The following is a 24,862-nucleotide window of genomic DNA, read 5'->3' on the forward strand; positions in this document are numbered from 1 at the left end:
GCAGTTTATACGTTTCAAAGGAAAGCAGAGAGGATCACGGTTATATATCAATTGCTTGGCAGACACAGTGACAAACCTCACAGAGAGGAGGTGCTTTCTCCTCCCTATGTCCTTCTCTTACTTGAGCGGACACATGGCCAAGTTCCAAGGTTTGTGGAACTACTGCCTTTTTGCACAAGGTTGAAACAACCACAGCCTCTGTTTGTGGCCCCAATGCTGCAACTGAACTCTGCACAGCAAGGGGGAGAAACAGTCCAACATGCAAACTCACACACGCACGTGTGCGCACGCACACACACACACACTCACACACTCCCTTCACTGGTGCCACCATGCACAGAAACACTAAAGTCACAACTAGTATTAACACTTCACATTATGAGTATTGTTTCCAAAGAGAAGCGATTCATGGAATTAAAACATCCACAAGAGTAACTCCTCTGGCGAGGACGAAGAAGCTGCAGACGGAGATGGGGTGGGGGGGTCACGACTGCGCATGAGGGATCCACTGACTGTCCATAGGTCGGCCTAAGAGCTCCTCCACACGCCGTGCCACATCCATTGTGTCATCCAGATCAAAGTCCCCGTCATTGTCAAGAACAGGGTCAGGGCTTCGAAGGAAAACAGAAAAGATGACAGAAAGGGAAAGGCTGTCAGAGGCTCGATGATGAGCAGCAGAGACCAACCCAAGCCCCAAACCCCACCAGGTGAATGGCCCAAGCTTGCCTATACCCCCTGCCTAGGCTTTGTGGGAAAAGACACTCATGATCTAAACAGTGGTGAGTAGAATCCTTTGCTATCTGGACAGAGAAACTCAAACTACAATAACCACCCAGCTGTCCCTAACCCTGGCTGTCCATACACCTAAAGCCCATCTGGCCCTCACACAGAACAAGAAAAATCTCCACTTTGGGAGAGGAGAGTATAAGACATTTGCCCAAATCCACTCTAAATTACCAATATCTTCTGGTCAAATCTCTCTCCCACCTGGGGACATGCTAGAGCCCAGACTGGGTGATCTCAGACCCACAGGAGATCTGGGGCCTTTCGCCTACTAGCCTTCAGGATGCCCAGCCTGAGACCAGGTGCCCAGTACCTTCCCGCAAAGCCCCATCAGAACACAACCTACTTCTGGGGGTACATGTTATAATGAGCCGGGGGGCACACGGCTGGGGAGGGGGCCTGGTCCATGTAGGTGGCACTGGCCCCGGCAGAGTCTGCAGACGCATTCACAAACCTGCAGGAGAAACATGGCAGAGCCTTAGCAGCCTCCGGGCAACAGCTGACCTGGGGAGGGCTTGGGGGGACATTTTTACACCTTTTTTGGGGGTGTGGAAGGACAAAGTGCCCACTGGGACTGGGACTCCAGCTGTGGGAGTGGGGCCCTGGGTCCTGGTCCCACTGAGACTAAGCCCAGTTCCCTCTCCAGAGCTAAGCCAGGTTTTAGGGGGGAAGGAAGGGCTGGGTCATGTAGTGCCGGTGAGTGGGAGGAGCAGGGCTGAGGGGTGAGGGGGGCTGGGGGAGAGAGAAAGGAGGCAGCAGGAGACCAGGGTACTTACTCAGGGACCACTTGCTTGATCTGTGGCTTCACGTATCCATCTACTGCTTTAGCTGCCGAGGGGGAAACAGTGATGAGAAGTAAAGTTCTCAATGAAATAAAAATGCAACCTCCCTTAAGAATCACATCTTTTCTCAGCATAGTACACAACTACATCATTCTATCTTAAGATCTGATACAAGCACTTAATATTTTAATTTGTTAGGAGGACCTGGTCTAGAAGCCTTAATACTAAAAGTGTAAATTAAAATATCTTCTGAGTTGGCTTGGATGTGTTAATAAATTCTTCAAACCACAGAAAACATGTACTTCAGCACAAATCCAAACCAAGCATTAATTGTACACTAAGTATAAAAAGAAAATATATTTTAAAAGTTTAAAGTTATAGACGCAGCAGAGTGATAGGATTTGCTTTGTGTCCCAGGGAATAAATTGAGGCGAGCAGAAGAGGACAAATTTTCAATCACAGAAAGGATGTTGTCATAATTAGAACTGCCCACAAAAGAAAGGGGCTGTCTTGGGAAGAACTGATTTCCCATCACTGAAAAGCTTTAAGCAGAAGACGTACAAAGACTTGTCAGGGGTTGTACCGAGAAATCAGAGGAATGAATCTGACTTGATGGTCCCCAGAGTCATTCTGAGTATCTCCTCTTTTAGGAAAGGGAGTATCAGTCAAGTATCTGTGTGCTCTTTTGTTTCCCTGCACTTTCTGTGTTTGGGGTTAATCAGATGGTCACTCAACCTGTACTGTCCATGCCGTGTGGCTGGTTAAGAAGAATGCTGGTGTGGGGGCGCCTGGGTGGTTCAGTGGGTTAAGCATCGACTATTTCTTTTTCTTCTTAAACATTTTATTTATTTATGTGACAGAGAGAGAGATCACAAGTAGGCAGAGAGGCGGGCAGAGAGGGAGAGGGAGAAACAGGCTCTCTGCTGAGCAGGTCTGTAAATACAATCTTATAACATCACTTTAATGACTGCATAGAATTCCACTGTATGTTGATTTGAGGTTATTTGAGAGACTTACAGTTTAGGTTATTCACAGTTTTCTGTTGTGAATTAATATCGAGAGAACCTGGGGTACCTGGCTGACTCATTCATTAGAGCATGCAACTCTTGATGTCAAGATCCAGTGTTCAAGCCCCACATTGGTGGTAGCTTACTACATACATTCGTACGTACATATGTACATGTGCACGTACATAAACAAACTCACTGAGATAACCTGGTGCATGCATCCTGTTTGACTATTTCCCTAGGATAAATGCCTTATCTGTTCCAAACTTTTCTGGAAATTTTACAATTAATACAGAATACTTTTATGAACAGAAACACTAAAACCATCTGTTTTGAAAAACAAGTTTTATCTTTTTAAAAAAATTTTATTTATTTATTTGAGAGAGAGAGAAAGAGAGAGAGAGAGAGAGCGCAAGCAGGAAAAGCAGCAGAGAGGGGAAGCAGACTCCGCACTGAGCAGGGAGCCCGACATGGGGCTCAATCCCAGGACCCTGAGATCATGACCTAAGCCGAAGGCAGATGCTTAACTGACTGGGCCACTCATGTGCCCCATATTTTATCTTTCTAATTTTACTGGGTCTAAGCTTGTTTTAAAAACAATTTGAAAAAAATAATAATAAAAGCAATTTGTTCCCTTCCATTTGATATTTGGGTTAGCAGCAGATATGATCGAAGAATATAGTCTGGGATTTACAGCTCTCCTGAATAATGCTTGAACACCAATAACTAAATACTAATTGTGTACGTGTTTTTGCAAGACAGACACACATACACACATAAAACTAAAAGAAAACAAAAATCACAACAAAACCCAATCAGAGCACGAACACCGTTACCAGTGGCAGGCTCGCATGGAACTGGTGTGTAGTATCTGGAGTACACTTCATCTTTTGGCCGATCAGGAAACACGTAGATGAGGTAATTCAGGTCCCCCAAGCGGTCGGCCAGGGACCGGATGGAGAAGTCTCTGGTGGTAAAAGGCATCAGGTTCCAAAACATCCTTTCCTCTAGAACAATAAACAGAATAATCATATTCTAAGCAGATTTCTAAACAGAAAATCTTAAAACCCAAATATACTACAAATCAAAGCTCTATATTAGAACTGTCCCAATAAAGATCTCCATTTAAAAACAGCCACAGGTTGTAGGTCACCTCGTTGGCTCAGTCTTAACAGTTAAGCATCTGACTTTTGATTTCTGGCTCACGTCGTGACCTCAGGGTTGTGGGATGCATCCCCATGTTGGGCTCCACCTGCAGCAGGGAGTCTGCTTGTGGGTCTCTCTCTCTCTCCCTCTGCCCCTACCCCTCTCCACTCTCTCTTAAGTATGTGAATAAATCTTAAAAAAAAAAAAAAAGACCAAATGAGGTTGTGGCTCAATTATTTAAGAAAGCCACGGGGAGATAAGCTGGTAAGCACTTCCCTAGAGATCCATGATCTCAGGTAGTTTCATTCAAATGGTTTTCAGTTCCTCTGTAGAAGAAATAGTTCTTATTGACTCCAAGCCTTGATCCCTGTACAAAAGTACATGAGAGACCCAGGAAGCATGTCCACGTCATGCAGAGGCTGCATGAGAGCTATGAAAAGCTGCTAGTATCTTTAAGTTGCAAAAAAACGAGTGAGCTACCCTTAACTTATTGTGAGGATCAGAGAAAAGAATTGTTCTTGGATGGAAATAGTCAGTGGCCATGCCTTTATGTTGATTAGGATAAAGGAATAATTAAAATAGCATATTACTCTGGGGCACCTGGGTGGCTCAGTTGGTCAAGCATAGCCTTTAGCTCAGGTCATGATCCCAGGGTTCTGGGATCGAGCCCTGTATCAGGCTCGCTGCTCAGCGAGGAGCCTGCTTCTCCCTCTCCTCCCTGCTCTTGCTCTCTCGCTATCTCTTTCTCTCAGACAAAATCTTTAAAAAAATAAAATAAAATAGCACATTACTTCCAGTCTAACGACTCCCTAAATATCCAAGTAATTCTTCACTGAAATAAGCTCTGGTTCAGTAGTAAGAAGGCAGACATTTCAAAAGGGAAGCAGCTCAGATTGCGGACAGAATGCTGTGTGACAGGTAGCCACTTCACCGTTACACATCTGTCTCTCAGAATTAGTAACTGTGTTTCCCGTGGTATGATTTTATGATTTTATGTGGCCCCAGCTGCATCATGGTGACCCATTCGCAGGCCCTTCATCAGAACTGACCCCATAATTAGTGCTCAGTAAGTCATTTGTTGAAGAAATTTTACAACAAAAGCAGCTAACTAGAACCATATTTTAAAGATTTTTTATTTATTCACTTGAGATGGGGGAGGGTAAAGGGAGAAGCAGACTCCCTGCTGAGCCAGGAGACTGATGTGGGGCTGGATCCCAGAACCCAGAGATCATGACCTGAGCCAAAGGCAGATGCTTAACCATCTGAGCCACCCAGGCACCCCCAAAATATGTTCTAAAAAGGGAGGGAACTCACGAGAATCAAACTTCCAAGCAATGGTGATGCCACCAATTTCAGAGTCGCTGAATCTCAGCAGGAAGGTCCCATCAGGCTTGTTAATGAGTAGGTCATGGGCCTGTTGCTTGTTCACGAAACCCAAAATAGCCCTGGATCACAGAGGCCAAAGAGGAGAAACAGATGTGATGTTTTAACAGCGGAAAGAAGAGCTTCATACTCTATTGGCTGACTTAGGAAATGACAATTCTCACCCATCATTCCAATGAGGCTTGAGATGTTTTTTTAATACTTCCATCACACCGTCGAACCACTGCCAGAATGTGTAATTTCGTCCTGGTAAATTCTCCTGGTTGGAGATACAACAATGAGCACAAGAAGGCCAAGTGTAACACCTAGAATATTGCCTGCGGATACTTAAATTGAAAAAAATTAAATGAAAAACAAACATCTACACTGTCAGAATCATACAAATACACATGCTTATCCAAGTTTTACCAAATGGTCCTACCATCAAAAAACCGGACAGAGAGGAAGACAGAAGGGAAAACAGAGAAGTTACCAACACCCAGTGGCCCCTGCTACAAACACCTTCACTTGGATTTGGGCTGACTCGTTCTTTGCTTTTATGAATTAGGACATTTAAAACACCTGGGGATGGAGGTGTACGCAAAGAGAAACAAAAGGTGGACTGAAAGTCAAAGATGTGACAGGTGACATCTCAATTACCCGATGCTGGGGGAGACGCTTCCTCCCTCAGCATTCCCTCTGGTGGGCTGAGGGCCCCACGGTAGCCTGGCTCTGCAGGATTATGCATCAGGGAGCATCAGAGAGTCCATGGGAAAGACCCATGGACTTCTGATCACAAAAGCTTTACTTCTTGTGAGACATGCTCTCATTTGCTTTGCTCTATTTCCTTTATAAAGGGAAAAAAATCCACTAGCTGCACACAAAGCCCAGTTTACTTAAATATTCAAAGACCGAATTTTCTACATAAAAAATTATGTGCTTATCCATCTGTTCAGGAGCTTCCTATTACGTGGGGCCCATTTTATTTTATTTTATTTTTTTTTAATTTTAAAGATTTTATTTATTTATTTGACAGACAGAGATCACAAGTAGGCAGAGAGGCAGGTAGAGAGAGAGAGAGAGGAGGAAGCAGGCCCCCCTCCGAGCAGAGAGCCCAATGTGGGGCTCGATCCCAGGACCCCGAGACCATGACCCGAGCCGAAAGCAGAGGCTTTAACCCACTGAGCCACCCAGGCGCCTACGTGGGGTCCATTTTATTAAGAGTCATGAAGAACAAACGCCCCGGGCTGGAAGCCTCCGGAAGGCATCTAGTTTGGAGGGACTGATCCAAGGGCAGCTGGCGGCGGGTCCCTCACCCTGTTGAACTGGGACCAGGACACGGACATGCCATTATAGTCTTCAAGGTGGCTGCTGCTGCCGTTGAACAGTTTCTGGGCCAGGAACACAAGGTTCTCCTTGGTCAGGCCGCGGTTGCTCTGCACTTCGGCCTTGAATTTCATGTTGAGCGCCTCACACAGCTGCGGCCACAGCACTTTGTCGGGCACGGCGAATGGCACCCTGCCCTGAGGCGGAGGGAAGCCAGAATCTTATGAGAAAACAGTTGCATGATTTATTCACTCAACCCGCAAAATGAAAACACTGATGGCTCAATGCAGTTACAAACATTTGTCTCGCTGAGCTTGAGGATAAATTCTAACTTTTTTGACACAGGCAGCTCTGTGAGACAACTTAGGAGGTACCCTCAAGCTCTCTATGGTGTTCTGTAAATGAGCTGCTGAACCTCCAGTCCCATCCTATATTCTAAGAGCCACAGAACCAAAACGAGAACCAAAACGGGAACGGGACTCAGACTGGTTCTCTAGCAGCAGGCAGAGAGAATTGTGTGCGTACTCACGCGCACGTGTGCGTAACTGTGATCCTTGAACCCAGCTCAATGTGAAAAAATTTTATGTGGAAGAATGGAAACTGAGTTGGACCACTTGTAATTGAGAAGCAGGTTATAATATGGATTTTTAATAAACTGTTTTTCATCCCATTCAGCCATGGTACTTCATTTTATTTTTCCATTATTACAACATTTTTTGGGAATAGGCAACAGAATCACATAATATAAAATTTTAAAAGTACGGAAGGGCATACAGTGATGTGTCTTTTTTTTTTCTTTTTCTTTTTAAGGCTTTATTTGAGAGAGAAGGAGAGCAGCAGAAGGAAAGGGAGAAGCAGACTCCCTGCTGGGCAGGAAGGTGGATGTGGGGCTCGATCCCAGGACCCTGGGAACATGACCTGAGCTTAAGGCAGATTATTAACAGGCTGAGCCACCCAGGCGCCCCGTGAAGTCACTTTCTTAACCCTGTGTCCCAGCAGCCCAGTTCCTCTGCCCAGAATATATAATCTAGTTTATTGCGTATGCCTCCAAAGATATTCTATGCATATTCTATGCATGCCTTTTTAAAAATATAAATGGGGGCACCTGGGTGGCTCTCTCAGTTAAGCACCCAACTCTTGATTTTTGGCTCAGGTCATGATCTCAGGGTTGTGAGACTGAAACCTGCATTGGGTTCCATGCTCAGCAGGGAGTCCGCCTGAGAATCTCTCTCTCCCTTTCCTGCTATCCCTGACTCTGCTCATGCACTCTCTCTCTAAATAAAAACAAAATAAATAAATAAATGATTGAATATATATATTCACCTATTTTATATATTATTTATTTATATATATTATATATATTACATATATATAATAGCATATAATCCACACGTTCTACCTGTCCCTTTTCTCACTTAATATCTGTAAGACCTTACATTAGCACATAAACACATGTTTTTCTGTGGCTGCTAAATATTCCACAGTATGGAAGAACAATACTATAGTTAGCCAGGCCCCCATAGATGGACATCTATGTATCAGCCCAGTGATCTTTAGCTATTATAAACAATTCTGCAACGTACTTATGTCATTTGACACAGATGGAAATATATCTGTAGAATAAATCCCCACAAGTATATATTTATTTTAAAAGAGCATAAGATGTACACTAGTCATTAACACAACTGAAAATGCTAAAAATGCTTATTTATTTAGGTATTGCCTAAATTTAGGCAATTTATTTAGCAATATCATGTTGCAAGAGCGGCCAACGTGACATGAGGAATGAGCTCGGTGGACGGGGCAGGGAGGGGAATGAGAGGAGAGGCGGCAACCCTATTCAGGAGGCTTATCAGGACTTGCTGCACGCAATTTTAAGAGAAGCCTCAAACTCGATCTATAGAATGGGCATGGGAGAATTTCTGCTATAAATCTCACCTTTGCAGCAAAAATACTGTTCTATAAAGAGGACTGTTTTTTTTTTTTTAGATTTTTAAAAATTTGTTTGAGAGAGAGAGCATGAGAGGGGAGAGGGTCAGAGGGAGAAGCAGACTCCTGCTGAGCAGGCAGCCCCATGTGGGACTTGATCCCGGGACTGTAGGATCATGACCTGAGCTGAAGGCAGTTGCCCAACCGAGCCACCCAGGGGCCCCTGTAAAGAGGACTGTTGAGAGAACTCACTGAGACTCATGTTAGAGTATGTGAGAGAAGGACATAATTCTATATCCTGAATGCCAACCAGAACCTTTTTTCAGGCTTTCATGGAGTACTTGCTGCTGGAAATGTGTGATACCTAGAGCTCTTCCTGAGAAATGTTTTGAAGACGCTCATCAAGCGCACACGAGTGGTCAGAGAGTGTTTGACGCACAGACCCACAAAACCACATTCCTGCCCTTAGACAAAGCATCTCATTCTTTGTGAGAGTTGGTATGAATCACAGAACCTCAAGTTTGGAAAAGACATTAAACGGCACCCTCATCGACTGGAGGGAAGAGGGCAGGAAGCAACTGCTAAACTGTAAGTAACGCTCTGAGAGGGCCACCTTCCGGAGTTCCGAACTCCACTCACAGTCTGACCCAAGGATTTAAAACACTATTCGCTAAACAGTGACTACGTGACAAACATTTTGTATTTTGTATGTTACCTAATTTCATTTATTATTTTTTTAAGTAAACTCTGCCCAAAATGGGACCTGAACTCATGATCCCCAGATCAAGACTTGCATGCTCTCCTGACTGAGCCAGCCAGGTGCCCCTGAATGTTACCTAATTTCATCTTTCTACCAGCACTATGGACCACTACTATCCCTGTGGTACAGACACTTGGGGAAACTTAGACTCAAAGAGAGAAAGTGAATTCCGTGTGGTCACAACGTGAGGAAATGGCGGGGCGTGAGTTTAACCCTTGGCCAGATTCCAAGCCCACGCTCTTTCCATTCTCCACATACTCTCTACTCTGCCTCCCACTACAGAAATCTGCGCTTTTCTATGCTTTTCTGGGAGAGAACACATGAAAGAGATTCATGACACCAGCATCAGGATCTTGAGACCCACAGGCTCAGGGAATCCACTCACAGGCTCTGCAAAAGCATTGTCCCAGAGGACGGTAGCCGTCGCATTGTTGTCCTGGCTGCCATGGACGATCACCACCACTGGGAGGGACAGGGTCTAGAAACACAAAAGAGAAAGGCTGAGTGCCAAGAGCGACACTTTCCTCTCTTGCTCTTCTTTTTCTTTATGACAACACATTCATTCCCTCTTCAGTTTCAGTAAATGTCGCACTCAAATAGAGAACCTGATTGGCTCCAGGAATCACAGGACTCTTCACAGTGGTGCAATCTTAGAAATTTTAGATATTTTAAGAAGTGTTGGCTTAGATACTTCTGAAGGAGGCAGTAAGGTTCTCAAAAGGAGAACAAGAGAGAAAAGAGAACGAGTATGGAGTATTTCTAGAAGAAAATAGCAAGTAACAAATGTCTAAAACTTACTACAACTGTTACTCAAAGTCATCTGGAGTGAGGTTTCCCTGATTCATTCCTACCTATACCTCCAGCTATTTCTTCTTCTTCTTCTTTTTTTTTTTAAAGATTTATTTATTTATTTGACAGAGAGATCACAAGTAGGCAGACAGGCAGGCAGAGAGAGAGGGGGAAGCAGGCTCCCCGCCAAGCAGAGAGCCCGATGTGGGGCTCGATCCCAGGACCCCGAGATCATGACCTGAGTCGAAGGCAGAAGCTTAACCCACTGAGCCACCCAGGCACCCTCCAGCTATTTCAACTTGCTATTTCCTGTTACTGCACATCTTAAGAGAATCTAAGACACACAATTTTAAGGATGAGGTCTCTCCACTTACTGTCCACTGAAGGTTAAGACACTATGTGAGCAAAACAATTCTTTTATAATACAAAGTACACACACACACACCACACAGCTGAGGGAGGGCTTTACCTTGACTTGAAAAACCAGCTCATTTCCACCAACACTGAACTGTGATTCAAACAGGATTGTAAATTTTTCTTCTGTTACTGACTCTGCTCCACGACGGTCAGACCTCTTAATTCGTTTCAGGGACTGCAAAGGAGACAAATGAAAAAGGTCAGAGCGCTCACACAACTAGGGAAGATTTGTTCTTTTCCTTCTCCCACGCTCACCATGTTCCTGAAGTGCGCGCTGAGGGTGCCGGTGGCCTGGTGATACTCCATCACACAGCAGTTGTTCAGGATCTCGCCACTGTAGTCACTGCAGAGCAGACAGAGACTTGACACAATACCCTCGCAGTATGTCAGTAAATGTAGGGTAGAAAATATACTGGGTGGGACCCAAAAAGAAGGTTGTAAAAATGGATATCATTTAAAGGAAATGTTAGCTCCATAAAATATATAAGATATAAACATACATTAACATAAAAGAAATGTTCTTGGATATATTCCTACTAAATGAATGAAAATCATGTACTTTTTCCACAGAAGGAAAGCCTGTATGCTTTCTCTGAGCCAGAAGAGGCCAGAGGGCTCACAGGGCTCCTAAAACGACTGGCAGCATCCAGAGTGCTGACTTGGATGCTGGAGCACATTATTCCTGTTGTAAAGCCTTGAAAGAGCCAGACGTGAGGGGGAGGGCACGCGTACTTGCGGGTGTTCTCATTCTTGAGCAGCGACTTGGCCTGCTGCTCGCTGATGATGGTGGCCTTCACCTGCGGGGGGTTCATGTGCACGTTCAGCTTCCCGCCCACCAGCAGGCGCACCGTCGCTGCAAACTTGGTCTGGGTCTTTAGGACCTGAGGGGGCTGCTTCTCAATGATGAACGTGCTGCGGGGACACAAGGGACCAGACCACACATGATGCTGACTCAGGGGACAGGGCCCGCCCACTGACGCGGGGAGGCTACCAGGGCTCGGCAGGCAAAGGAAGGGCACACGGCACAGCTCCTGTTCCCGGGGAGGCCACCGAGAGTCAGAGGAGGTGGTGGGAGGGGAGGCAGTGACAGGACTCAGCAGCTGGCCCAGGCTTGGGGGCGGGGGGACAAGGGCAGTCCACGGAGCGTCCACAACAGAGACTGGGCAAGGTCAACACCAAGCAGCCACTGCAACTGAGGACAGAGAGGGATGCAGGCCCAAGGGAAAAGAGACAAGGACTCCAACGAGAGCCCCCCTACCGCAACCCCGGTGGGCAAAGCACCCCGGCCTGCTCCACGCCAACCACCCAGGGGCTGGGCGTACTGGAGGCGGCAATCACCTGGTCACCAGGGCTGAGATGATGTCTGTGATGGTGGCGTTGACCTCAGCCAGCATCTCCTCCACTGGGCCGGGGATGGGCAGCTGCTGGCAGAGGTGCTCAGCCCTGCGGATCTGCTGCCGGTTCTGCCAGATGATCTCGGCCAACTTCTCACACCTGCAAGGGAGCCCCGGCCACCGGGAGGACAATGGTATCACCCCACGCCCCAGGCTCGAGGCCGAGAGGCCCCAGTCTGGGGAGAACGCCCCAAGACCCAGCTCCTCGCTCGTGCTGGAAGGTTCTGCACCTCAGCCACCACTCCTGGCCCCGGAGCAGAGTGCCCCCCGCCTTTCAGACACACAGAGCTGCGCGGGACCAGCGCCCCGGAACCGGTCCACTCCGCCTGAGGCTCACTCTGCACACGCAGCCCTGTCCCCCTCCCCAGCACGGGAACTCCCTTCCTGGCCACGGGGCACATGACGGGGGCCCCAAAGCCGGCATCAGGAGCCAGAAGCCCCGGTGAACTAAGCCCTGCTGCAGCACAGAGAGAGCTGGCTGCCCAAGGAGACGCCAGAAGCAGCGCCCCTGCCCCCAGCCACCCCCAAACACCATTACCAGGACTGCAGCACGTCCAGGCTGCCCTCGGGGGGCCCTCCGTTCCCTGCCAGCTGTTGCCGCCGCTTCCACTGGATCAGCTCATCGTCCAGAATGATGGTCTGCTGCTTCCGCAGCAGCTGCAGGGTCTTCTGGTGCTTCTCGGCCAGCTCCTGAAGGCAGGTGGGGACAGCAGGCCCTTCTGGGCTCCCACAGAACAGCCCGCACTCGGGAGGCAGGGCTGGGAACCAGGCCCCGGGCACAGGCCCTCCCCTCTCCCAAACCCGCTCTCCCTCACACGCTCCCCACAGGAAAGAAGGTTCTGGCCTCCAGCTCTCCAGGGTCCCCTCTCCTCCCGGCCCTAGCCCTCTCTCGGGCTCCCCGGATGGCCCGGGATGTGGGCCTCCGCGCTTGGGAGCAGAGGACGCAGACCGCACTTACCACGCGGTACTGCTGCAGCGTCTGGGCCTCATGCTGCAGCCAGGCCTCCAGGGACACCTGCTTCTGCTGGAGGGCTGTCTCCCGGCTCAGACGCTCCTGCGGACTCAGCTGGGCCAGCCCGGCAAACTGAGCTAGAAGAGGCGATGGGACACCCGCGACCATCATTTTCTGGCTTCCTGCAGGAAGCCCAGTAGAACACCAACAGCTGTTCTGGAGGCAAGGCCCTGAGGGTCTGCCCAACATCGCACCGATGGCAACTTGGGGCTCCAGCAGCCAAGGGAGCCAGACTTGAGCGGACTCTGGGCCCTGGCCTCTCGACTTTGATCTCCCCTTTAGGGACTGTGCAGATGGATGCCTGCGGGCACAGCCCCCCGAGGCCTCCCTTCCCATCTTAGTCTACACAGCTGCCTGCCCAGACCTCCTCACGCCACACGGGGGTCCAGCGTGGAGCCTTGCTGCCTGGTTCGATGTGTGCCCTCACCGTTTACTAACTGGGGAACCTCGGGCAAATCATTTCTCTCTTCTGGGCCTCAGTTTACCCACGTGCAAAATGGCAGAATCTTGGCCCCTGCCTCAGTGAGTCGACAAGGAATAAGTAAGTGATGATCCACCAAAGGCTCATGGAACCTCCCGGCTCGTGGGCCCTGAAGGTCAGAGCTGGTTCTTCCTGGGCAGTGGCTTCCAGTGCAGGTTACAGGGTGCCAGAGACAAGCGGCTGCTCAGTCCCACCCCACACAGAAGGACCGCCTAGGGAAGCCCCTGCCCCACGGGCTCTGTCCCGCCCCAGGAGCCCAGCAGCCTCTCCTCTGGAACAAGGGGTTTCTCCGGGTGCTGGCAGGGGCCTAACATGTTGGTTTGTCCAGGCTGGGTGACCGTGAGCTCAGCGCACCAACCAGAAGGAGATGGAGAGGCACAGACAGGCACACACAGGGACAGAAGGAGAAGGTGGCGAGAGGGAGGGAATCTTGCTTAGAGAATTTAACAGTGCTCACTGGCAGCAACACAGAAACAGCAAGATTCTCTCAGGACAGGGAGGCAGCTTCTCTCCACGCTAGCGTGGGGATCTCATCCATGGCACGAAGGGAGAGTCAGGGAGGCCTCCTTACCGTTTTACCAAAAATCTATTATGAAATACTTCAGACCCAGGGAAGGTAGAAAGAGTGATGCAAGGAACACCTGCTTATTGATAACCCAGCTGAAGAAACCACAGGGAAAGCCACCTGTACGTCCTTCCCTGCTTGCAAACCCATCCCGGCCTCCAAAGGTAACCACTGTCCTCCACACTGGGATTATCACGGCCTGCCCAACGTCTTGCTGAGTATCCCTGTGTCCTCACTTGGGCTGAGACAAGGAGATGGGAGCATCAGCATATCGTGGTCGAGGGCCATGTCACACTGACCGAGGCCCTGCCTCGTGGACACACAAGCTGGGACAGACAAAAGGAACTCGAGACAGCCCGGGAAAGCCCTAGCACTGGAAGAGAACTGGAAATACGGTTCTGAACCCTCGTGGACACACAAGCTGGGACAGACGAAAGCAACTCGAGACAGCCCAGGAAAACCCCAGCACTGGAGGAGAACTGGATATTCGGTTCTGATCCCATGACTGGGGACTGAGAGAGAAGACTACTGTCCAGCCGTGGCACACAGCAGAGTAGTCCTGAGGCCACCTCAGAAATCCTGCCATCCACGAGGGGTGCTGGTGATCCCCACACCTGGGTCCAACCTCCCTAAGTGAGTGATCCACTTAGGTCTCTCCTGGCACTTTGTGGAAGCTTCTGGAAGGGAGGTCAGGAGATGGGAGGCAATTCTCTGCTTCACTGGAGGGAGCTGAGCCTTCTCTTGCACAAACAGAGCAATAGTCTGCGTTTCTGATGAGTCAACTTGATAAATGAGATTGAACTGACATTGCATGGTGAGTAGAAACCCAAAGCAGAATCTAATGCAAACCCATAAATAGGAAACAGAAAACCCAAGAAGAGGACTGGAAGAACTATCAACCATCAAAGGCTGGGGTAGAACTGACAGCCTGAATTTTCCTGTTCCCCAGTCTAGGAAGAGGGCCACCCTTTCCCTGAGGTCAGTCTGAGATGGATTCAGATGGAGGAAGACATGCTGGAACAATCCCACCAACATTTACTCAACACCTGGTATGGTGCAGGCAATGTGCGTGCCTGAGGGTACAGAGGTATAAGACACAATACCTTCTCAAAGACTATATTCTACTGAGGGAGATGGAGTTATTAATAAATAATATCAAGACAGCTGTAAGACTGACCCACATGCAGAGTCTTAGAGAAGCACTGGATAGGGACGGCTATGCGTCTGTATAGCCGGGTTGATCAAGCAGAGGCTTTTCGGAAATTCTCTGTGGGGCCTGCTTGCAGGTAGAGGGAAATTAAAGTCACCCTGTCAAATTCCTACACGGTCAGTAGGGGGCCCCAGTGGGGACCCAGGACCTACTGCTGAAGTTTGCAGTACCCAGGTACCTAGCAGGATTTACACAAGGAAGGGGAGCTTTGTCCTTCAGGTGCCAGGACAGCCTCTGAATAGCCGCACAAAACAGCATTAAACATTTGTCATTACAAACACAGCTCTTAGCCCTTATACTTTCCTTGCTTAGAGAATTTAACATTTCAGTAAAGCAGCATTTATGAAACATCAATTATACACAAAACTTTTTTTACTAGACTGTGAACTTCTTCCCACAGGTGGAAATGTCTTCCCCAACAGACCAGGAAGAACATGGGTGCGGGAAACCTGAGTGAGGCCCACACTTCCTGAAGGCAAGCTTGTGACTTCTCTTCCTTCCTAAGCCTCCTCCTCCCTGCCCCAACCTTAGGGCAAATCCCTGCTACTCGAGAGAAAGGAGATGCCTCTAAATGGAAACCTGGTTCTCTTCCAATCTGACCTGAATTTCCTTCTAGCCCTCGTGACATACACCGCCCTGGCCGTGCGGGCCTCACCCTGGATCCGCAGGCTCTCCTGATACTGGATGATGAAGTACTCCTGGGTCTGCTGTAGCTTCTTCAGTTCATTCTCTGTGTCCTGTGTGACCAGCCGCAGCTCCTCAAACGTCTGGTTGATCTGGAGGTGTTTCTGGGACATGGTGTCAGCAAGACTTCCAACTGGGGAAGTACCCTGGAGACAGAATGGGGAGAGTGCAGGCCACAGTGAGGATGGAAGAAAACCTTATGAAGGAAAAGCCAATGCTAGAACCTCAAACCTGGCTGAAATCCCAAAAGTAGAATTTTGAGTCAGAGGAACTGCACACATCATTTGTGAGAACCAATGAGGAGGAGGGGAGAAAAGGAGGGAAAATAGGTGATCTGGCCAACTGTGACACCTTCTTAAGCCACAGTAGAAATTTCGGGGCGCCTGGGTGGCTCAGTGGGTTAAAGCCTCTGCCTTTGGCTCAGGTCATGATCTCAGGGTCTTGGGATCGAGCCCCACGTCGGGCTCTCTGCTCAGCGGGGAGCCTGCTTCCTCCTCTCTCTCTGCCTGCCTCTCTGCCTACCTGTGATCTGTCAAATAAATAAATAAAATCTTAAAAAAAAAAAATTTCTGTGACAGTCTGGCCTCCACCAGAGTCACCCAAACAGGGTCCACCTAAGCCCTCTTTGGAGAGAGTAGAACTCAGCACAGCCAGGAGTTATCTGGGTTTGCAGACTAATGATGGTGACCCCTCATTCCACATTCCTTCACCGACCCGATGCCATGGACCGTGTGGGGTGCTGGAGACACAGCGGGGAACAAGGCTGTGTGAACACACAGCATCTGTGTCCTCACTCAAGACCTTCTTGTAACTGGGGGAAGAGGCTAAGCCTCTCACAGACAGCATCCTAGAGACCCCCAAAATGAACTTACAGGGGAGGCATCAATAAGGCTTTTATGGATCCAGCCATTTAGGTGACCTGGTCTTGGCCATTCCTTCAACACTTGGTTGAAAGGGGGCTCAGCAAAAATCCTTCTTAAGTAATCTCACCTGAATATGAGCATGCTTTACTCAAAAACCATTCAGTTGGGATTAAACTATTTTACACCTGTCCACATTGTTTTGTGGTGATAATCTCATCAAGATTATGGATCAGTTATGATGAGACCATTCTACTACTTTTGTGCCCCTTAGGACAGTGCTCTGGTTATACAGATACCAATAGATGCACACCAAATTATGTTAAGAAATCTGCGTCCAGAGAGAAGTGGGCAAGGAAGGACTTCCCAGCTCCTCTCCCCACACCCACGGGACACTCACATTGTTGGCTTCTCGTACCAGCCTCTGTTCATTGTACAGAATATGTCGGATGCAGCGGACCAGCTCCATGGGACAGCGGTCGTACGTGTTCTAAAAGAATCCAACAGCAGACATCACTTTGTTCCACACCATGTTATGGGGCCTAACACTACCTCAGTGCAGGGGTGAGATTTTATAAAGGAGGAGACTCCTGGAGACATGATGGCATAATCACAAGCAATGCTGCTCCTCTAATACTACTGGGGGAGGAGAAAAGTATGTCGTAGGAAACCCAATTACAATGAGAAGGCAAGATTATTTTATTTCTTGCCTCTTAATTTGCCTAAAGTGCTAGGGCATCATTCCTGGAAAAAGGATACATAAATTTCAAGAGGACCACGTCAGAGGAGAAACTGGACACCACCTTGACTGAGTAATTAAAATTCCAATGCAGGAAACATGGATGGTGTATGTCTCTAGATGTGATATCCTGAGAGGGACAGAACATCACTTAATCTAATTTAAACATCACTGAATCTAATGAGGAGGAGACATCACACAAACCCAAAAGGAGGTCCATTTTATCTTTAAAAATAGATGAGGCGTGCCCGGGTGGCTCAGTGGATTAAAGCCTCTACCTCCAGCTCAGGTCATGATTCCAGGATCCTAGGATCGAGCCCTGCATCGGGCTCTCTGCTCAGCAGGGAGCCTGCTCCCCACCCCACCGCCTGCCTCTATGCCTACTTATGATCTCTCTGTCAAATAAACAAATAAAATCTTAAAAAAAAAATAGACGAGCCAAATTATTTTAAAAATGTCAATGCAGGGGCATCTGGCTGACTCAGTTAGTAGAGCATGCAACTCTTGATCTTGGGTTGTGAGTTCAAGCCTCATATTGGATGCAGAGTTTACTTAAAAATAAAATCTTAGGGAAAAAAAAAGGCAATGTAATGAAAGACAAAGAGGTTAAAATGGTTCCAGATTACAGGACATTAAAGAGACACGACATGGACGCCTGGGTGGCTCAGTTCGTTAAGCGGCTGCCTTTGGCTCAGGTCGGGATCCCAGGGTCCTGGTATCGAGTCCCACATCTGGCTCCTGGCTCAGCAGAGAGCCTCCTTCTCCCTCTCGCTCTACCTGTACTCTCACTCTCTGTTAAATGAGTAAATAAAATCTTTAAAAAAAAAAAAAAAAAGAGGGAGAGAGAGAGAGAGAGAGAGAGACACGACAACTGGATGCAATATGTGGTCCTGGGCCAGAGGGAAAAAAAAAAATGCCATAAAGGTTATTACTGAGTCAGTTAACAAAATGGAAATATAGATATGATTACCTAAGAGTGTTTTGTCAATGTGACATGTACTGAGGCTGATAACTGTACTACAACCAGGAAGAGAAAATGCACACTGAAGCACTTAGGGGCAAAGGGACATGATGTATGCAACTTACTCTTAAGTCACAAAAAATGTGTGTGGAGAGAGATTGAATATGATAAAACAAATATTAACAACGGGTGTTTCTGGGCATATGTAGGGGTTCTTTGTATCAATCCTGTAATCTCCTATAAATTTGAAATTGTTTTCAAATAAAAGGTTTAAAAATAAAAGGCTACAATCCCAAAATCATACAGTAAGAACTTTATACACCTAACATGTAACACTGGGTTGAAGCAGAGAAAGAAAAGCTCCATGGGAAGTACTAAATGGAGAGTCTCTCCTAGGGAAGAGAATTGAGCGTGAGCCCTCATTCACACCCACCTGGAGCTGCGTAGCATAGTGCCCCAGCTTGATCTTCAGTAAGAACCCATCCTCCCCGACTTGGTGCTCCGCCTTCTTCTGCAGCTCCTGCACCAGGCCCTCCAGGAGCTGGGTGGCCTTAATGTTCTCCTGTGGATTATCAAGATCTATTGAGTCCCTAGGGGAAAAAAATTACATACATATGTATACATACATGCAAATACAGCCTCAACGCATCACACCTTTTCTTTAGCTGAAGTGATTTCTTCATAATGCTCACGGCAAATTTCAGGAAACAGTCCAATTCAAATTGTCTAGATGCCTATATTATTAATCTATCCCTAATCCACTAATTACCTTAGTGGACTGTATATATTTCCTTTCTTTTCTTCTTTCTTCTCTCTCTCTCTTTCTTTTACAATGTACTGCCCTTTCTCCTTCCTTCTACTGACTTGCTCTGGTGCTTACACTATCGCTAGAAATGAAGGGAAAAGGAAAGTGCTTCGTGTACTCTGAAGGAAACAAGGGCTCTGATAACTTCCTATTTATAGTTACCCCTCAAGGGTGTAAGGGGGCACAAGGTCAAGAATGTTCTACATGCTTCTGCCAGCCTTGACTAGTTCTGTGTGTTGCTAATTTCACACAGTACTTCTTAAAGTAAAGACAGGTGCAGTGACACTGACTGCCATTTCTAAGGAAGCCTGGAAACGAGATATTAAGACAGAAGGTGCCTGCAAGCATTGACACAAGTCACTGGTCGCAGGTTTGGGACCTCCAGGCAATGCTAACTCTTCCAGTGACGCGGAGAAACCACTCTACAGATTTTGTACTAATTCAGAGCCGTTGAACTGGTGACAGGTTGGACAGTTTCCCGCCTTCCCTCTCTTCCTTTTCCTCTTTATTCCTTCCTTCCTCTCTCCTTCCCCCACTCCCCTCACCAACTCTCTTTTTTCAAACAATTTAGGCAACAGTTGCTATTGGGCAGCATTAAATTGCTCAACTCAGCTCGCTGAAGAAACTAAACAGCTGTGAGACTGAAGTAACGTTCAGTTACTGCTGACCGGGTCTGGAGCCAAGTTCGAGATCTGGTGGTCGCTAAAGGCTGCACCTTTACCCCCTGAAGTCAGTCAGCAACTAGTCTCAGACAAAGGCTCAAGCAGGTGTGCCCAGACGCTGATGATAACGTAGTTCAGTGAATATACCCGCATCTGTACTCTGAGAAGGCAGTAGAGAAAGCCAAATTTTAAATACGTATCCTCTCTGTACTAAGTAAAGTTTATGTATTAAATGAAAGCCTGGAAGGAATGAAGGGCAGCCTGCACCTCTGTTCCCACTGGCAATAATGCTCCTCATCTGAGGAACCCACTCTTGAGAAGATCTGGTCTCTGTGCAAAACTCACAGGAACCATGTACTGGTTCTGGCACTTGAAAACTCAATTTTCTACTTAAAAAGTGGGGGAGGGAGGGAAGCTTTCTTAGCTTAAACATGAAGAAATAAACATCTTTTTAAATTACAATCTTGGGGCGCCTGGGTCGCTCAGTGGGTTAAAGCCTCTGCCTTTGGCTCAGGTCATGATCCCAGGATCCTGGGATTGAGGCCCCGCATCGCATCACATCCCATTGGGCTCCCTGCTCGGCAGGGAGTCTGCTTCCCCCTCTCTCTCTGCCTGCCTCTCTGCCTACTTGTGATCTTTGTCTGTCAAATAAATAAATAAAATCTTTTAAAAAAATAAATTAATTAAAATCTTTATGTTCTTAAGAAAACCACGCTAAATAAAATTCAGATTTTCTTTGATATCAACACAGTCTTTTAACATTCGTTCGGTAAGAAACTACATGGGGAATCTTCTAAATGAAATTTTAAATCACCAGAAACTTCCTACTAATGTTTTTCTGAACTCTCCAAGTCATTAAAACAGAAAAGAAAATGAGAAAAATGGAAAAGCGCTAGACAAGGTGTAGCCGATGTGCTTATGTTTAGCTTGGTTTTTTTCTCACTTCATTACAAGAGGCTGAGATTTTTTAAATTGCCCAGAAAATTGCCTTCCTTTGATGCTCTCTAGCTTCTGACCAGAAATCTGCTATTAACACAGAACCGCAATTACTGCAAGGTGGCAACACTGTCAGGTACACAAGCCTGCTCGGACAGTCGCAGAGTGGCCTCTTGTCCTGGGCTCTGCAGGGGTGGACCCCGCCCTGTCCACCCTGCCACCCCCCCGCAGAGGCCTGAAGCAGCTGATGAGCCCCTCAGATCAGAAGGACAGGCTGCAGGCCACCCAACATGTCTCCCAGGCCCTGAGCAGAACAGGCCCTGAGCCTACAATAACGTCCATTCGAAAGCTCTGTTGTCAATCTACTGCATTATACTAACTCTGAAAGAATTTAAAAATAATTTTCCCTCTGAGTATGTAAACAGTAATTTGGCAAATAAGAGTAAAAACACGCCTGTTAAATCTGCCACCAAGGGATGCCTGAGTGGCTCAGTGGGTTAAGCCACTGCCTTTGGCTCAGGTCATGATCCTGGGGTCCTGGGATCCAGTCCCGCATCGGGCTCCTTGCTCAGTGGGGAGCCTGCTTCTCTCTCTGCCTCTGCCTGCCACTCTGCCTGCTTCTTAAAAAAAAAATCTGCCACCAGGAACGTAATTATTGTTAATATTTTGGTGTATTGTCTTTTGGGCTTTATGTGTATGTATATATTTAAAAACACCAATGTCGCCATTGCTAACTTTGTGAACAATACATTTTATTAAATGATATGCATATGCATACCTGAGCTGCCCCATTAAGCACTAAATTCTTTGTGGACAAACAAGGGCTTTACTCTGTTCATATGAACTCTACACCCTACAGGCACTCAAAACATATTTGTCAACTGTGGTTTATTAGCAGCAAGGATCTAATGCTTTTAGGCACAACTTACTATTTATTGATGGGAAAGAGGAAAAAATAAGATACAGGAAAAAAATCCCATTTTAAAAATCTCAAGAGTTATTCCATCTCTCTAAAATCTAAGCTAGGGCTAAATAACTTTTCATGGGTCAGTTTTTAAAAAATGTACAACTTTTAAAGTCTCCCTCATGTTCTTTCCAATCAAACTTCCACAGCCCTGTGCTTCACTAAATATGACAGAAAAAACTGGGTTCACTTACCAAGCTTGGCTTTCAATCCACTGGGATAAATAATGTCGCACCTCGATGGGGAAATGCTGGCCATATAATGCTTGCATCTGATGAAGAGCATCACCTTGGAGCTGCTGGGCCTGTATCCATACAGCCATGGTTTCAATCTGTTAAACAAGCAATCGGTGGTTCGGGTGTGTTTTTTTTTTTCTTCCCCCTTTAAATCCACTAGAATAAATAGTCACAATTAAAAAACCTAGAGATAAATGCTTTTAAGCCCTTCATGGTAGAATAGAGATCAGTATTTTGGAACTGAATTTTAGCTTTAAAATGTTTCAAAATGTACACATCCAGTGTGGCCATGAAAGGTATATAACTTGGTCTACGAAGCGCCAAGTGTAAAACATACTGAAATCCTCCAAGTGAAAGTACAAAGCCAACATTAGGAGAAGAACTGCCTATAACTTTGGTATCACAGACATAGTTACTTTTATTCCAAACTTGGAAGTAACAATAAGCAGCATTTTAACTGTAAGATAATTAGCACCTTATGTCCAGGTCGGACTCCCCTGCTCAGCGGAGAGTCTGCTTTGTTTTTTGGTTTTTTTTTTAAATCACTTGCTTTAGGGCACTTGGGTGGCTCAGTTGATTAAGGGTGTGCCTTCGGCTCAGGTCATGATCCTAGAGTCCTAGGATTGAGTCCTGCATCAGGCTCCCTCCTCAACAAGGAGCCTGCTTCTTCCTCTGCCTGTCATTTCCTCTGCTTGTGGTCCCTCTCTCAAATAAATAAATAAATAAAATAAAATAAAATAAAAAAAAAGCACTTGTTTTAGATTTGGCATTTTGACTAGAAATGCAATAAATGTGCTCCCATTTCAAAAAAGACCCAGTAAAAGAAAAGTGAAAATATCTAAAACACGAATTGAACCCTAAGTATTATTGCCAGTTACTTAAGCTGCAATGCTTTATGCAGAAAGGGCATAGATTTATCTGGAAAAATGCCCCAAGTTTTACCTTCTGAGTTACTGCTAAGGAATTTATGAAGCAATCTTCTATTAAATTACAGTATTTAAAAATCTGTGCAACAGGGACCCTAGGTGGCTCAGTCAGTTAAGCATCTGCTTTTGGTTCAGGTCATGGTACTGGGATCCAGCCCGGCACTGGGCTTGTTGTTCAGCAGGGAGCTTGCTTCTCCCTCAGCCTGCCACTCCCTCTGCTTGTGTGCTCTCTCTGACAAACAAAATCTTAAAAACAAAACAAAACAAAACTCTCCAACATAAAAACAATACATTCCAGCTAAAAGAACAAGAACCATTATATTCCAATAGTAGGTAGGTTTTTAAAACATGCCCTTGAGTCTAGAAGAAGTTTTATAAAACTACCATGATGCCTTCTCTCAGATTTACCTGAAAATTTTATTTATTGGGGTGCCTGGGTGGCTCAGTGGGTTAAGCCTCTGCCTTTGGCTCAGATCATGATCTCAGGATCCTGGCATGGAGCCCCAAGTTGGGCTCTCTGCTCGGCGGGGACCCTGCTTCCCGTTCTCCCTCTGTCTGTCTCTCTGCCTACTTGTGATCTCTCTCTCTGTCAAATAAATAAAATCTTAAAAAAAAAAAAAAGATTTTTAAAAATTTATTTGACAGAGAGACCGCAAGAGAGAACACAAGCCAGAGGAAAGGGAGAGGGGGGAAGCAGGCTTCCTGCTGAGCAGGGAGCCTGATATGGGACTGGATCCCAGGACCCTGGGATCATGACCTGGGCCACAGGCAGACAGTTAACCGCTGAGCCACCCACCCAGGCGCACCTACCTGAGAATTTTTAATTCAGTTGGCAGAAACTCTCTGGGATCAACCTAATTGGGGTGGCAACATTACTTTCATTACACAAGAGGGTACAAAAACTGAATCTTACTCTAATATCAGAGTCCATAATGTAGAATTTGGAAGGCAGGGCTAACTTGAAACCCATCCAAAATGATCTGGCTACTGATTTCCACCATTTTCTTGACTATGTTACAATTAGGGTCTAGTGAATCAGATCTTGATTTTGTTGACTACCAAAGACTACACATGTGTGTTGGGAAATAAAAATCTAGTTGTAGTTGTCCGATAGTATAACACTGAGCTATTTATGGGACAAGTCAGTTAGCCAACAATGAGGTATGGGGTGGATGCCAGTTACCTATTTTAGACTTGTGCAATGCTATAGAACACTTGAGTGGTGTACAATTTTATTTAGGGCTTTTGGACATTAAGGCTGGGATCACCGTGAGATCATCCAAAACATCAAATTTCAATGGCTGAGAGTTTATCAGAAAGGCCTGGATAAAAGCGCTCTCTCCAGAAGCAACTGCACATTATAATCTAACACCTAGAAGACATTTAATTGTACAATATAATTTTTAATTAAATTAATTGTATACCAAGATTTTGGAAAATTGGAACAGAGACCAAGACATGTTTTTTGGATAAAAGGTAAAAGGATGGATGGGTGGGTGGAGAAGCTTAAGTCGTTAAGTATATGGAAGAGCAATGAAGGAATGAAGAACATAATTTAGGTCTTCATCTCTTTTAGTGGTAAGGAATTGAAAATAAGTAGGACCTCACCATAGCTGTATTAATGATTATATGAACAATACCAATAGATACAAAAATTGTCTTGAATCCCACATTAACAAACTGACCTAAGAGACAAAAGAAGAAAAATTGTTGGAAAACGTTTATCTCCTCAGACACCTCTCTGTCCGTGCAAATAACACTGTATTCTGGTCACACTGTAACCTCTTGGTCTACTTGACTTTTTTTCACATCACTTATCACTTCCTGACATTTATCATATATTTGTTTACTGACTTCTCACTAGGGTAAAATCACCATGAACACAATGACTTTGTTTTGTTCATTATTTCTCTTGGGCCTAGAGCAGTACCTGGCACGTAAGCATTCTGTAAATTTTTTATTGTTTTTGAATTTAAAAATGTGTACACACAATTTTGTCAAGTCCATCAGCGCTTTTCAAAGTTATTATGGAACAAGGTATCAGTATGAAATACCAAGGCAAGAAAATGGAACAGATTTTATAATTTGGATGAGTCTGTATTAACAATATTCTATTTGTTCCTTAA

General features: G+C 46.2%; 1 protein-coding gene across 3 annotated transcripts; it reads right to left on the bottom strand.

The window, feature by feature from the left end:
- Window positions 1-358: 358 nt before the first annotated feature.
- STAT5B (signal transducer and activator of transcription 5B) lies at window positions 359-21,905 on the bottom strand. 3 transcript variants are annotated; one of them, XM_032871661.1, is made up of 18 exons: window positions 21,769-21,905; window positions 18,641-18,797; window positions 16,908-16,997; window positions 15,619-15,793; window positions 12,654-12,784; window positions 12,234-12,385; window positions 11,640-11,795; window positions 11,034-11,213; window positions 10,557-10,644; window positions 10,354-10,476; window positions 9,481-9,573; window positions 6,397-6,603; window positions 5,266-5,360; window positions 5,033-5,163; window positions 3,409-3,579; window positions 1,560-1,611; window positions 1,130-1,237; window positions 359-611 (listed from the first exon to the last, which is right to left on the bottom strand). In XM_032871661.1, exons 1-18 carry the CDS (start codon window positions 21,894-21,896, stop codon window positions 485-487), a joined length of 2,364 nt encoding a protein of 787 aa, XP_032727552.1. In that variant the 5' UTR covers window positions 21,897-21,905; the 3' UTR covers window positions 359-484. The 3 variants fall into 3 exon arrangements, with proteins under 3 accessions (XP_032727552.1, XP_032727554.1, XP_032727553.1); XM_032871663.1 differs by having other exon boundaries at window positions 18,641-18,769; window positions 21,769-21,880; XM_032871662.1 differs by lacking the exon at window positions 6,397-6,603.
- Window positions 21,906-24,862: the final 2,957 nt, after the last annotated feature.

The sequence above is a fragment of the Lontra canadensis genome, unplaced genomic scaffold, assembly GCF_010015895.1.
Source record: "Lontra canadensis isolate GAN:19392208 unplaced genomic scaffold, GSC_riverotter_1.0 scaffold43, whole genome shotgun sequence".
Lineage (NCBI taxonomy): Eukaryota > Metazoa > Chordata > Mammalia > Carnivora > Mustelidae > Lontra > Lontra canadensis.

Coding starts and splice junctions, on each gene's coding strand:
- STAT5B (XM_032871661.1), bottom strand. CDS start 21,896: ATGGCTGTATGGATACAGGCCCAGCAGCTCCAAGGTGATGCTCTTCAT. Junction 18,798..21,768: donor TGGATTGAAAGCCAAGCTTG/GTAAGTGAACCC, acceptor TTTTTCCCCTAG/GGACTCAATAGATCTTGATA. Junction 1,612..3,408: donor TCCATGCGAGCCTGCCACTG/GTAACGGTGTTC, acceptor CCCCCTCGGCAG/CTAAAGCAGTAGATGGATAC.